The 13,348-nt window shown below is 43.5% G+C and overlaps 1 protein-coding gene across 12 annotated transcripts in view; it reads right to left on the bottom strand.

Moving 5' to 3' along the window:
- tspoap1.L (TSPO associated protein 1 L homeolog) overlaps positions 1-13,348 on the bottom strand; it is a 73,822-nt gene that overhangs the window by 17,688 nt on the left and 42,786 nt on the right. For all 12 annotated transcript variants that reach the window (XM_018246225.2, XM_018246224.2, XM_041581769.1 and 9 more), the window contains 4 exons: positions 5,740-5,849; positions 4,914-5,023; positions 2,481-3,281; positions 174-325 (listed from right to left, as the gene is read on the bottom strand). In XM_018246225.2, the coding sequence (XP_018101714.2) occupies positions 174-325; positions 2,481-3,281; positions 4,914-5,023; positions 5,740-5,849 (1,173 nt within the window). The remainder of the gene's footprint in view (positions 1-173; positions 326-2,480; positions 3,282-4,913; positions 5,024-5,739; positions 5,850-13,348) is intronic.

The raw sequence follows: 13,348 nt of genomic DNA, 5'->3' as shown, positions 1-13,348 counted from the left end.
GGCTCTCTAACAATCTACAAGCAATGACTGCAAACAATTTTTATATTGACAGTATTTATACACTTAGATGTGGGAATTTTTTAGTGGTTAAAAACTGGCTTTTCAAGATTTCCGAGTTACCATGGTCAATCATTACTTAAAATGAGTAAACATTTCAAAAGTTACACTTTTACCTTCTGCCCATCAGCATACACTGCATAGCCAGTAACCCGCACCCCATTTGATGAACCTGCAGCATCAATTGTCACTGGCAACCAACTTATCAGAAGAACACCTGGTGTTGGACCTAATTCAACCTGAACATCAAGGGGAGCATCAGGAGGACCTACAGTGACAGGGAAACAAAGCTGTAAAAAAATAGCCAACAATCTACTACAATTCTTACAGTTCCTGAAGCAGTAGATGACTGAACTCTGACGTTTACGATTAGGATACATTATTGTATCCTAATGTAATACATTATTTACAATTCTTCCCTAATACAGAAAGGCCTATTACCTTAAAGGGGTGGTTGACCTTTATGTTAACTTTTAGTATGTTATACTGTAGAATGGCTAATTCTAAGCAATTTTTCAAGTGGCCTTCATTTTTATTTTTTGTATAGTTTTTGAATTATTTGCCTTCTTCTGACTCTTTCCAGATTTCAAATGAGGGTTACTGACCCCATCTAAAAAATGAATACTCTGTAAGGCTACACATTTATTGTAATTGCTACATTTTTTACTCATGTTTCTATTCAGGTCCTCTCCTATTCATATTCCAGTCTCTTATTCAAATCAATGCATGGTTACTAGGGTAATATGGACCGTAGCATAAAGAATGCTGAAATTGCTAACAGAAGAGCTGCTGACTAAAAAAATAAAAACAAACAATAAAAATGAACACTGTTTGTAAATTGTCACAGAATATCACTCTCTACATCATAATAAAATGAATCCAATTATAAACAACTACTTTAAAATGCAGGGGGGGGGAATGTGATAGGGCTGTTTTACAAATCTCTCCAAACTTTATTGCAAATTAAAGGAGCTGCAAAAATTGAACATTGTATTTCAATAAATTGCTAGTGACACTTTTAAAAATATCTGTTATAGCATCTCCAGGATCTAATTTCCTCTGGATGCCTTTTTTTCCCGAAAAACTTTCTCTGCAGTAAGCTTCTAGCTCCTGTCACTAGGGTATGTTGGAAGTGGCACCCATTTCAGCAGCAACCTTCTAGGTAGGGACAGATTTATGAGTAGGCTACCGTAGGCTATGGATTAGGGGTCATTAGCTTTTTCAATTATTATTATTTTCCAGTAGGGACGGGTTCACTTTTCCTACTGGGAGGAGATTAGGCAGCCAGAAAAAGCAAGGTGCAAGGGAGCTGGGACGCGAGTGAGGGGATTGTTGTGGAGATAAAACTTCATTAATCCTTATACACCAATGTTCATGGTCTGTGTGTTTTAAGGGCAACTATACCCAAAAGTCTGATGACACACTTCACTTTAAGTAGTTCAAGTTAAAATCCTGCACCAGGTTGGGTACTGCGGAATACCCACAATGTGTTCAAGCTTTGGGCAAAAAGCTCAGATTCCCTGGCAATGCAGGCAGTCTGTGGGTAACGGACATGGGTAACTGGCAAAGGTGCGGGCTTTATCCCTCTCACCCTCCCCTGTGGTTCCAGCAGCTTTCTTCCCTTTTTGTGCAGTTTCAGCGTCTGGGTGACGTCACTTCATGTTTCGCTTGTACCCTGGTCAGAGGGTAAGTTGGGCTATTGGGGGTCAGGTAGCGGATTAGTGGGGTAAATTTGCGGCTTGCAGGTCACTGGTATTGGTCGGGTCCGGGAATAACAAAATGGACCCGCATAGGTCTCTAGCACAAGTGGTGATTAAATTTAAACATAAATAGTTCACTATATATTATTTTCTATTATTTGCCCTTCACCAGCCTTATGGTGCTGATCATTATTGGATAAACTGTAGCCTAGGGGCCTCACATCTCATTAATGCTGACTGCTCCTGGGCCCAAATCACTAGGCACGCTGACACCTATGAAAGTGTGAAGCAATCCAATTTCCTATGCCCTCTTTAGTCACGCCCCAAATTTTGAGTTCCGGTTACATAGGATAAAATAATATTTTGCATAAAACTGCACCCCCCAAAACCTCTCAATTAATGTAAATTGTAAACTGGGATAGGAAAGTTGACTCCCCCTCTTTTGAACAGGAAGCTAACAATTTGCTTAAGAATTATATAGAATCATAATTTAGCTAATATCACAAATCATAGATAAAAAGTAGCAGATAAATATTATCATCCAATCGCAGGATAAAAAGACAATTTAGAACATGACTATGAAGATTTTCATTCATCCAGGTCATGGTATATCTAGTATAGGTAAATCTAAAAACAACTGGACTTGCTGAGTAATCAATGAAGACGTTTCACTACTCATCCGAGCAGCTTCTTCAGTTCACAATTTAGAACAGTTTTAGTTACCTGCTGAAGGAGTTGTCAACTGCATGACTGTAGCCTTTTGCTCACGTCTCTCAAGCGGCAGCTCCCAGGGAATTCTCTGAGGTTGCGCTTCTACCTTCACATTATACAAAGTTGATGGCCTAAGACTGCTAAAGCTGTACCAGTAAGTCCCAGCCTTTGTCAGTCCGCATCCTTCATCATTCATATACAAGGCATGTGAGTAGTTGCTATTACATGGCTGCCAGGTGATCTCAGCACAAGTGGCTGACAGGCTGCGAACACGCAGCTGAGTGGGTGCAAGCGAATACCCATGTCCCACAAGAAGAGTGCAACGCATTCTGTCTGAGCAACCATCCTCTGTCACACTTTGCACGGAAATACGATAAGTACGGGTTTTCAGCTCCAGCTTCTCAATCAAGGCTTTCGTTTGCCCTCCGCACCTCACATTTTGTCTAAGTTCATTATCCACGTAAATATTATAACTCTGAATATTTCCGCTACCTGCTGTTACCAAGGGAGGCTCCCAGCCAACAACAATACTTCGGGCTAGCTGTTTGATGATCGCCAGCTTTCGGGGGTAAGGCACGGCTAAGATATCGGGAGCTCTCTCACTTGTTCCTTGCATTTCACATGGCAGTGGGCTAAGGCTGCTTCCATCTTCACTTCTCTCATTGCTACTTCCACTTAAAAAGCTAATGTCCTGCCCAGAGCTCTGTGACAGTTCATTTATCTCAGCAGGCTGAAAGGCTATCAGATCATCATCTGACACGCGTTCAACAAAATTGGAAGGAACAAGTCCACGTCTCCCATCCATCAGTTCTCCTATGTAAAAAGAGTAAAAACGTGAGTGAAGTAGATGTTACTGCATTTCTTCTATAATGTCATTTTTAGAATAAAAATGTATTTTAAAGTTTACATACATACAGTATATATATATATATATATATATATATATATATATATATATATATATATATATATACATACTGTATCCTTAGAAAATTTGCACAGCTGACAAAAAGATCAGCAACATAATTATTATTTAGAGAGGTAGAGAGTGTTTCATCAAAAGGCTTGAAAAGGCCCTGTGGTTCACCTATATTATAACATGACGCAGATATCCCAAAGCCTGAATACAGACTAAATACTGAAATTACTGTAAACGAAAATAGTAGAAAGGGTAATAAAAGATGATGTAGAAGTAAGCTGTAAAGCAGCTGGGAAAGCAAATCACACACTAGGCTGTAGAATAAGAGCTATTAGTAATAGAAAGAGGCAAGTTATATTGATACTTTATAGGTCATTTTTGAGAATTCCCCTTGAATATTATAATCAGCTTCAGGTGTCGAGACCACTGCAAGATATTATTATAATAGAAACAGTTGAAAGGAGGGAAATAGAGATGCTTCATAATCTAATAAAGAATATGAGACGTTCCAAGACCTTAAAGGGGAAGTATACTCCCCTTGTTCAGCATAACGTCAATGTATTGGGTTTGTGCTAAATACTGTATTTGTTTTGCCTTTTGTTTTATTCTTCGGAATAACCCTTGTTAATTGGTGCGTTATGCTTGTCTATCCTTACAGCCATTGGGCAAGTGTGAAAATTCAGTCTGGAGAGAACCGACAATGAATTAATGCGGTTTTCCTTGGGTCAACACAAACCCTCATTAGGATCTGATTTTTAGCACAAGGGCCAAAAAATGATCAGATCAGTCTAATTTGACCCATGTTGATGGTTAAACTGGGGAAAAAATTCACTCCTTCGGCGACCTTGGCAAAACAAGCAGATGTTTTTGTATATGGCCAGCTTTTATCACTAGTGGTGAGTATTCATCTCATATAGATTAAGACTTTAGATCAGGACACATGTTAGGGTGTTAAGGTGGCCATACATGGAGAGATCCGCTTGTTTGGCGATGTCGCCAAACGAGCGGATCTCCCTCCGATATGCCCGCCTTGAGGTGGGCAATATCGGGCTGATCCGATCGTGGGCCCTAGGGCCCAACGATCAGAACCTAACGAACGCGAACGGGCGGTCGGATCGCGGGACCGCATCAACGAACAGACGCGGCCGCGATCCGACGGGATTTTTAGTCCCATCCGATCGAGATCTGGCCGACTTTCGGCCAGATCTCGATCGGGGAAGCCCGTCGGGGGCCCTCATACACGGGCCAATAAGCTGCCGACTTGGTCTGTCGGCAGCTTTTATTGGCCCGTGTATGGCCACCTTTATTGTGGAATAACAAAGGTTGCACAGAGTTCGTAGAAAACGATTACTCCAACAGGGAGATACATCCAGGGAAAGAAAGACATTGTTTTTACAGCTTGTGGGAGAGGAGGCTTGTATTTTGTACACACATTGGAAATTATTTTATAAATCATATTTAGATCCATGACAAAGAAACTTTTTCACAGCGATAAAGTCAATATAAAATATTTTCAGCTTGCCTACCTTCATAAAATCCATCATCATCCATGTCTCCATAGATATAAATGTATTCTCCAGCTGTAAGAGGCAATTCGGCTTCAGGGTTTTCATTAGGTCCATCAAATGGATTGTAGCTAGAAAAGAAGTTACCTCAAACTTAATAAACAAGCAAACACTAAAAACTAGGTTTATGACATCCAATATTATAGGTAGTTTACAGAAATTATTTTTCCTTACATCTTTATGTGCAATGTTTGCCATTTTTTTAAACTGATTTTCAGATTTACTGAAATTAAAAATATAACGAGAAAGACATTGTAAATTCATTATACAGCACTCACAACCCTTTGATTTGCTCATGGAGAAGGTAAAGGGATTTTAAATTAATAACTTTCTTGAACCATTCAGAACATATCTTCTATGATTCCTGAGGGTGGGATCAGGTCCGCCATCAGGGGGGACAGTTGTCCCGGGCCCGCAGGTTTTGTGTCTTAGGGGGTCCGGTCATGCTTCACTTACTTCACCAATGGCTTTTTATAACTTAGGGGGCTTTACTGTTTTAGCTCTGATGTCTGTGTGGCCTTTTTACGGTGGGGTGGGCGAGATATGGGGTGGGGTATTTGGGGTGGGATTTTTGGGGCGGGCGGGGACCAGGGGGCCCAGAAAATGTTGCCGTACAGTTCCCCGGTGATTTCTAAAGGCGGCCCTGGGTGGGATTACCAGTTGCAGCTCTAAATATAGCAGAAGTATATGTTGTTTCTCTTTTGAGTGCCAGTCAGTAATGAAAAAAAGGAATGTGCATTTTTTTTAAACTATTTGATAAAAGCAATGTAACCAGTGGTTAGCTCACCTGTAGCGAGCAAGATAAACGTGTAACTTGGCAGGAAAACGGCTTTCAGGTTCTGGATTTAATGAAATGCTATCAGCATCCAAATCCTCCATTTCACTTGCGGTATCCACCTTAATGAATACAGGTTCCCATAAGTAAACTGCATAGTATGAGGATTAACAAGCAGAGATATTCTAAACTGAAAAAATATAGCACTCTTCAAGGCTGCAGCATGTAATGCTGTAATAAATAGCCTTCACAGATGGGAGGAAGCAAAACTACACAGACAAAACTGCATAAATTAGGCATTCAATTCATTCCTGAACTACATTAACTCAGTATAAGCAGTTAACATAACTATAAATATGGTATATTATACATGTTACATAGTCACCTCTTCCCTTTCCAGTTACAACCGTAAAACCGTCCCTCACTTACCTCCATTTCATATGCTATATGTGACTGTTCTCTTCTATTTAGGATAGAACATTAATATGAGTTTTTAATACAGTTTCTCTTCACTTTAAATGCTACAAAGGCGCTTTGTGTGGACTGTCACTGGCCACACTTCTTCTAGAATCTTATCACTAATGCACACATGCAATATTGTTCTTCTCTCCTAAATCGGTTCTTATGGATTGGAGTGCTCCATGCCAATGAAAGGCTGCTCAATCCTGTGCTTCTTACATGGTGACATTAACTCTAAACAGGGCCCGGCCAAGCCGACACTGCCCCCAAGGCAACCCAGCCAGTGAGCCTGCTACCCCCTGTGTGCCCAAACGCATGCACACACGCCTCCGAATGAATGCGCGCATGCGTAGTAGCAGAGGGTAGGTAGGGTAATAACGGAGAGGGGAAGGGAGTGAAGGAGAGGGGAAGGGAGTGACGGAAAGGGGAAGGGAGTGATGTAGAGAGGAAGGGAGTGACGGAGAGGGGAGGAGGGAGGGGAGTGAAGGAGAGGGAAAGGGAGTGACTGAGAGGGGAAGGGAGTGATGGAGAGGGGAAGGGAGTGATGGAGAGGGGAAGGGAGTGAAGGAGAGGGGAAGGGAGTGACGGAAAGGGGAAGGGAGTGACGGAGAGGGGAGGAGGGAGGGGAGTGAAGCAGAGGGAAAGGGAGTAGGGATGTAGCGAACGTCGGAAAAAAAGTTCGCGAACATATTCGCGAACTTGCGCAAAAATGCGAGCGGTTCGCGAACGGTTCGCGAACCCCATAGACTTCAATGGGAAGGCGAACTTTAACATCTAGAAAAGACATTTCTGGCCAGAAAAATGATTTTAAAGTTGTTTAAAGGGTGCAACGACCTGGACAGTGGCATGCCAGAGGGGGATCAAGGGCAAAAATGTATCTGAAAAATCTGCCTGTGTGTGCTTGGAAGAGATAGTGTAGGGGGAGAGCTGTTAGTGATTTCAGGGACAGATGATAGTAAGCTTGCTGGCTAGTAATCTGCTTGATACTGCTCTGTATTGGAGGGACAGAAGTCTGCAGGGATTTGAGGGACATTTTAGCTTAGGTAGCTTTGCTGGCTAGTAATCTACTGTTCTCTTTAAACAACTGCCATACGTTGACCTTGTAGGCATTGTTTGCCCAGTTTTTTTGGACGCAGCCACTGAAGCACAGTTGCCAGAAAAAATATGCCATATAAATGCTGAAAATAGTAATTTTTCGCCATACGTTGACCTTGTAGACATTGTTTGCCCAGTTTTTTTGGACGCAGCCACTGAAGCACAGTTGCCAGAAAAATTATGCCATATAAATGCTGAAAATATAAATTTTTTTGGTTGCAGCCACTGAAGCACAGAGGCCAGAAAAATTATGCCATATAAATGCAGAAAATATGCATTTTTTTGGTCGCAGCCACTGAAGCACAGTTGCCAGAAAAATTATGCCATATAAATGCTGAAAATATAAATTTTTTTGGTTGCAGCCACTGAAGCACAGAGGCCAGAAAAATTATGCCATATAAATGCAGAAAATATGCATTTTTTTGGTCGCAGCCACTGAAGCACAGTTGCCAGAAAAAATATGCCATATAAATGCTGAAAATAGTCATTTTTTGCCATATACGTTGAGTCAACGTATGGCAAAAAATTACTATTTTCAGCATTTATATGGCATATTTTTTCTGGCCTCTGTGCTTCAGTGGCTGCGGCCAAAAAAACTGGGCAAACAATGCCTACAAGGTCAACGTCGTTGACCTTGTAGGCATTGTTTGCCCAGTTTTTTTGGCCGCAGCCACTGAAGCACAGAGGCCAGAAAAAATATGCCATATAAATGCTGAAAATAGTAATTTTTTTGGTCGCAGCCACTGAAGCACAGTTGCCAGAAAAATTATGCCATATAAATGCTGAAAATATAAATTTTTTTGGTTGCAGCCACTGAAGCACAGAGGCCAGAAAAATTATGCCATATAAATGCTGAAAATATAAATTTTTTTGGTTGCAGCCACTGAAGCACAGAGGCCAGAAAAATTATGCCATATAAATGCAGAAAATATGCATTTTTTTGGTCGCAGCCACTGAAGCACAGTTGCCAGAAAAATTATGCCATATAAATGCAGAAAATATGCATTTTTTTTGGACGCAGCCACTGAAGCACAGTTGCCAGAAAAAATATGCCATATAAATGCTGAAAATAGTCATTTTTTGCCATACGTTGACCTTGTAGACATTGTTTGCCCAGTTTTTTTGGTTGCAGCCACTGAAGCACAGAGGCCAGAAAAAATTAAACCAGTAGGGTTTGCACCCTAGTTTGTAACGGTGGCGGAGGGAGGAGGAGGACGCTAAAGGACAGCTGTGTGTGGAGTCATGAGGCTTGAAGAGAAGGACAGCTGCATAGAAGTCAGAACAAGTCTTCCGGCGTGCAGTAACCCTCCGAGATCCACCCCTCATTCATTTTAATAAGGTCAGGTAATCGACACTTTTGTGACCTAGGCGAGTTCTCTTCTCAGTTACAATCCCTCCTGCTGCACTGAAGGTCCTTTCTGAGAGCACACTTGAGGCTGGGCAAGACAAGAGGTTCATGGCAAATTGTGACAGCTCTGGCCACAGATCAAGCCTGCGCACCCAGTAGTCCAGGGGTTCATCGCTCCTCAGAGTGTCGATATCTGCAGTTAATGCCAGGTAGTCCGCTACCTGCCGGTCGAGGCGTTCTTTGAGGGTGGATCCAGAAGGGTTGTGGCGCTGCCTTGGACAGAAAAACATTTGCATGTCTGACGTTACAGACTGGCCAAAGGGCTTTGTCCTTGCAGGTGTGCTCGTGGCAGGATTACTGGCACCTCTGCCCCTGGAATGTTGATGAGTTCCTGAAGTGACATCACCCTTAAAAGCATTGTACAACATGTTTTGCAGGCTGGTTTGTAAATGCCGCATCTTTTCGGACTTGTGGTATGTTGGTAACATTTCTGACACTTTATGCTTGTACCGAGGGTCTAGTAGCGTTGCGACCCAGTACAGGTCCTTCTCCTTAAGCCTCTTGATACGGGGGTCCTTCAACAGGCATGACAGCATGAAAGACCCCATTCTCACAAGGTTGGATGCAGAGCTATCCATCTCCGCTTCCTCATTATCAAGGACTGCATCATCCACGGTCTCCTCCCCCCAGCCACGTACAAGACCAGGGGTCCCCAAAAGGTCACCACTAGCCCCCTGGGAAGCCTGCTCCTGTTGGTCCTCCTCCTCCTCCTCCACAAAGCCACCTTCCTCCTCTGACTCCACTTCTGGCACCTCTCCCTGCGTTGCAGCAGGTGCCTGGGTTCGTTCTGGTGATTCCGACCAGAAATCGTGCGCTTCCAGCTCCTCGTCACGCTGGTCTACAGCCTCATCTGTCACTCGTCGCACGGCACGCTCCAGGAAGAAAGCGAAGGGTATTAGGTCGCTGATGGTGCCTTCGGTGCGACTGACCATATTTGTCACCTCTTCAAAAGGTCGCATGAGCCTGCAGGCATCGCGCATAAGCACCCAGTAACGGGGGAAAAAAATCCCCAGCTGTGCAGATCCAGTCCTACCACCCAGTTCAAAAAGGTACTCGTTGACGGCCCTTTGTTGTTGCAGCAGACGTTCCAACATAAGGAGCGTTGAATTCCAGCGAGTCTGGCTGTCAGAAAATCAAACGCCTGACTGGCATGTTGTAGCGCTGCTGAATGTCAGCAAGGCGTGCCATGGCTGTGTAGGAACGTCTGAAATGGGCCGACACCTTTCTGGACTGGGTGAGAACGTCCTGGAATCCTGGGTACTTGGAGACAAAACGTTGGACTATTAAATTTAACACATGTGCCATGCAGGGCACATGTGTTAAATTGCCTAGTCTCAACGCTGCCAACAGATTGCTTCCATTGTCACACACCACTTTTCCGATCTGCAGTTGGTGTGGGGTCAGCCACCGATCGGCCTGTGACTGCAGAGATGACAGGAGTACAGATCCGGTATGGTTTTTGCTTTCCAGGCACGTCATCCCCAAGACAGCGTGACAACGGCGTACCTGGCACGTCGAATAGCCTAGGGGGAGCTGGGGGTGCACAGGTGTGGAGGAGGAGAAGGAGGACCCAGCAGCAGAGTAAGAAGAAGAAGAAGACGAGGTAGAGAGCGATGGAGGAGTAGAGGTGGTGGCAGAACCGCGTGCAATCCGTGGCGGTGACACCAACTCCACTGTTGTTGTTGAGCTACCCATTCCCTGCTTCCCAGCCATTACCAAGTTCACCCAGTGGGCAGTGTAGGTGACATACCTGCCCTGACCATGCTTGGAGGACCATGCGTCAGTAGTCATATGGACCTTTGGCCCAACACTAAGTGACAGAGATGCGGTAACTTGGCTCTGCACATGTTGGTACAGGTGTGGTATTCCCTTTTTAGAAAAAAATTGCGGCTGGGTACCTTCCACTGCGGTGTCCCAATTGCTACAAATTTGCGGAAGGCCTCAGAGTCCACCAGCTGGTATGGTAAAAGCTGGCGGGCTAAGAGTGCAGACAAGCCAGCTGTCAGACGCCGGGCAAGGGGGTGACAGTCAGACATTGGCTTCTTACGCTCAAACATGGCCTTCACAGAAACTTGGCTGGTGGCAGATGACTGGGAATGGGAACAGGTGGTCAAGGTGGAAGGCGGAGTGGAGGGTGGTTCAGACGGGTCAAGGAGAGCAGAGGTAGAGCAGTAAGATGCTGGACCAGAAGGAGTGTGGCTTTTAGTTTGCCTGTTGCCTTTGAGGTGTTGCTCCCAAAGTGCTTTGTGCTTGCCGCTCATGTGCCTTCGCATAGAAGTTGTACCTATGTGGCTGTTGGGCTTACCAAGGCTCAGTTTCTGACTGCACTCATTGCAAATTACAATGCTTTTGTCAGAGGCACACACATTAAAAAAATCCCACACTGCTGACTTTTTGGAAGTGTGCGATCTGGCGGTAACAGTAGAAGTTGGCGGAGTTGGCGGTATTGGCGGCAATGGCGGGTGCGTTGGCCGGCTGAACACAGGTGCCGATACATGTTGTTGCCCTGCTGATCCCTGCGGGCTGTCCTCCCTGCTTCTTCTAAGTCTTATTCTCCTACTGCCTCTCTGACTCTCCGTCTCTCCATCTGAACTACCCTCCTCTTGCTCTCTTCTACTAGGCACCCACAAAACATCAATCTCCTCATCATCATTCTCCTCAGATGCATCAATTTCTTCTGACACATCACAGAAGGAAGCAGCAGCGGGGACCTCCTCCTCATCACTCATTATGTCCATCTCTATCGTGTTCTCTGCCAGAATTAAATCTGGTGTAAGGTCCTCATCTCCTTCATCTTCTTCTGGCAATAATGGTTGCGCATTACTCAGTTCAAGAAACTCATTGGAAAATAACTCCTCTGACCCCAGTGAAGAAGGGGCACCGGTGGTGGAGGAAGTGTTACGTGGGGTGGCCATAGCAGTGGAGGATGAGGAGGATGTTGTGGTAAAGTTAGAAACGGTAGAGGATGGGGTGTGCTGTGTAAGCCAGTCAACTACCTCTTCAGCATTTTGGGAGTTCAGGGTCATTGGCTTTTTAAAACTGGGAAATTTGCTAGGGCCACAGGATTGCATAGCAGCACGGCCCCTAGCACGGCCTCTGCGTGGCGGCCTGCCTTTGCCTGGCATTATTTTTAAAAAAACAACAACAACAACAAAAACTCAGTTGGTTTTTCTGGAAACGATAATACACACAGCTAGATGGCGGGTTGAAGAAAACACTGTGCAAATAATGCCTACAAAGTCAACGTATACACTACTACAGCGGTGGATACGGATTACGTAAAATATATGAATGCTGCTTGAAAAAAAGTAACTCAAGTGGTTTTTCTAGAGACGATAATATTATCAATATTTAGACAAAATGTGAACAAGCTCACACAGCTCGATGGCGGGTTGAAGAAAACAGTGTGTAAATAATGCCTACAAGGTCAACGTATACACTACTACAGCGGTGGATACGGATTACGTAAAATATATGAATGCTGCTTGAAAAAAAGTAACTCAAGTGGTTTTTCTAGAGACGATAATATTATCAATATTTAGACAAAATGTGAACAAGCTCACACAGCTCGATGGCGGGTTGAAGAAAACACTGTGCAAATAATGCCTACAAGGTCAACGTATACACTACTACAGCGGTGGATACGGATTACGTAAAATATATGAATGCTGCTTGAAAAAAAGTAACTCAAGTGGTTTTTCTAGAGACGATAATATTATCAATATTTAGACAAAATGTGAACAAGCTCACACAGCTCGATGGCGGGTTGAAGAAAACAGTGTGCAAATAATGCCTACAAGGTCAACGTATACACTACTACAGCGGTGGATACGGATTACGTAAAATATATGAATGCTGCTTGAAAAAAAGTAACTCAAGTGGTTTTTCTAGAGACGATAATATTATCAATATTTAGACAAAATGTGAACAAGCTCACACAGCTCGATGGCGGGTTGAAGAAAACAGTGTGCAAATAATGCCTACAAGGTCAACGTATACACTACTACAGCGGTGGATACGGATTACGTAAAATATATGAATGCTGCTTGAAAAAAAGTAACTCAAGTGGTTTTTCTAGAGACGATAATATTATCAATATTTAGACAAAATGTGAACAAGCTCACACAGCTCGATGGCGGGTTGAAGAAAACAGTGTGCAAATAATGCCTACAAGGTCAACGTATACACTACTACAGCGGTGGATACGGATTACGTAAAATATATGAATGCTGCTTGAAAAAAAGTAACTCAAGTGGTTTTTCTAGAGACGATAATATTATCAATATTTAGACAAAATGTGAACAAGCTCACACAGCTCGATGGCGGGTTGAAGAAAACACTGTGCAAATAATGCCTACAAGGCCAACGTATACACTACTACAGCGGTGGATACGGATTACGTAAAATATATGAATGCTGCTTGAAAAAGTGACTCCGGTGTTTTTTCTGGAGACGGTAATATTATGGATATTTAGACAGAATGGGAACAAGGTCACACAGCTCGATGGCGGGTTGAAGAAAACAGTGTGCAAATAATGCCTACAAGGCCAACGTATACACTACTACAGCGGTGGATACGGATTACGTAAAATATATGAATGCTGCTTGAAAAAAGTGACTCCGGTGTTTTTTCTGGAGACGGTAATATTATGGATATTT

This window comes from Xenopus laevis, chromosome 2L (genome assembly GCF_017654675.1).
Source record: "Xenopus laevis strain J_2021 chromosome 2L, Xenopus_laevis_v10.1, whole genome shotgun sequence".
NCBI classification, from domain to species: domain Eukaryota; kingdom Metazoa; phylum Chordata; class Amphibia; order Anura; family Pipidae; genus Xenopus; species Xenopus laevis.
This window is presented reverse-complemented; position numbering and strand designations above follow the sequence as displayed.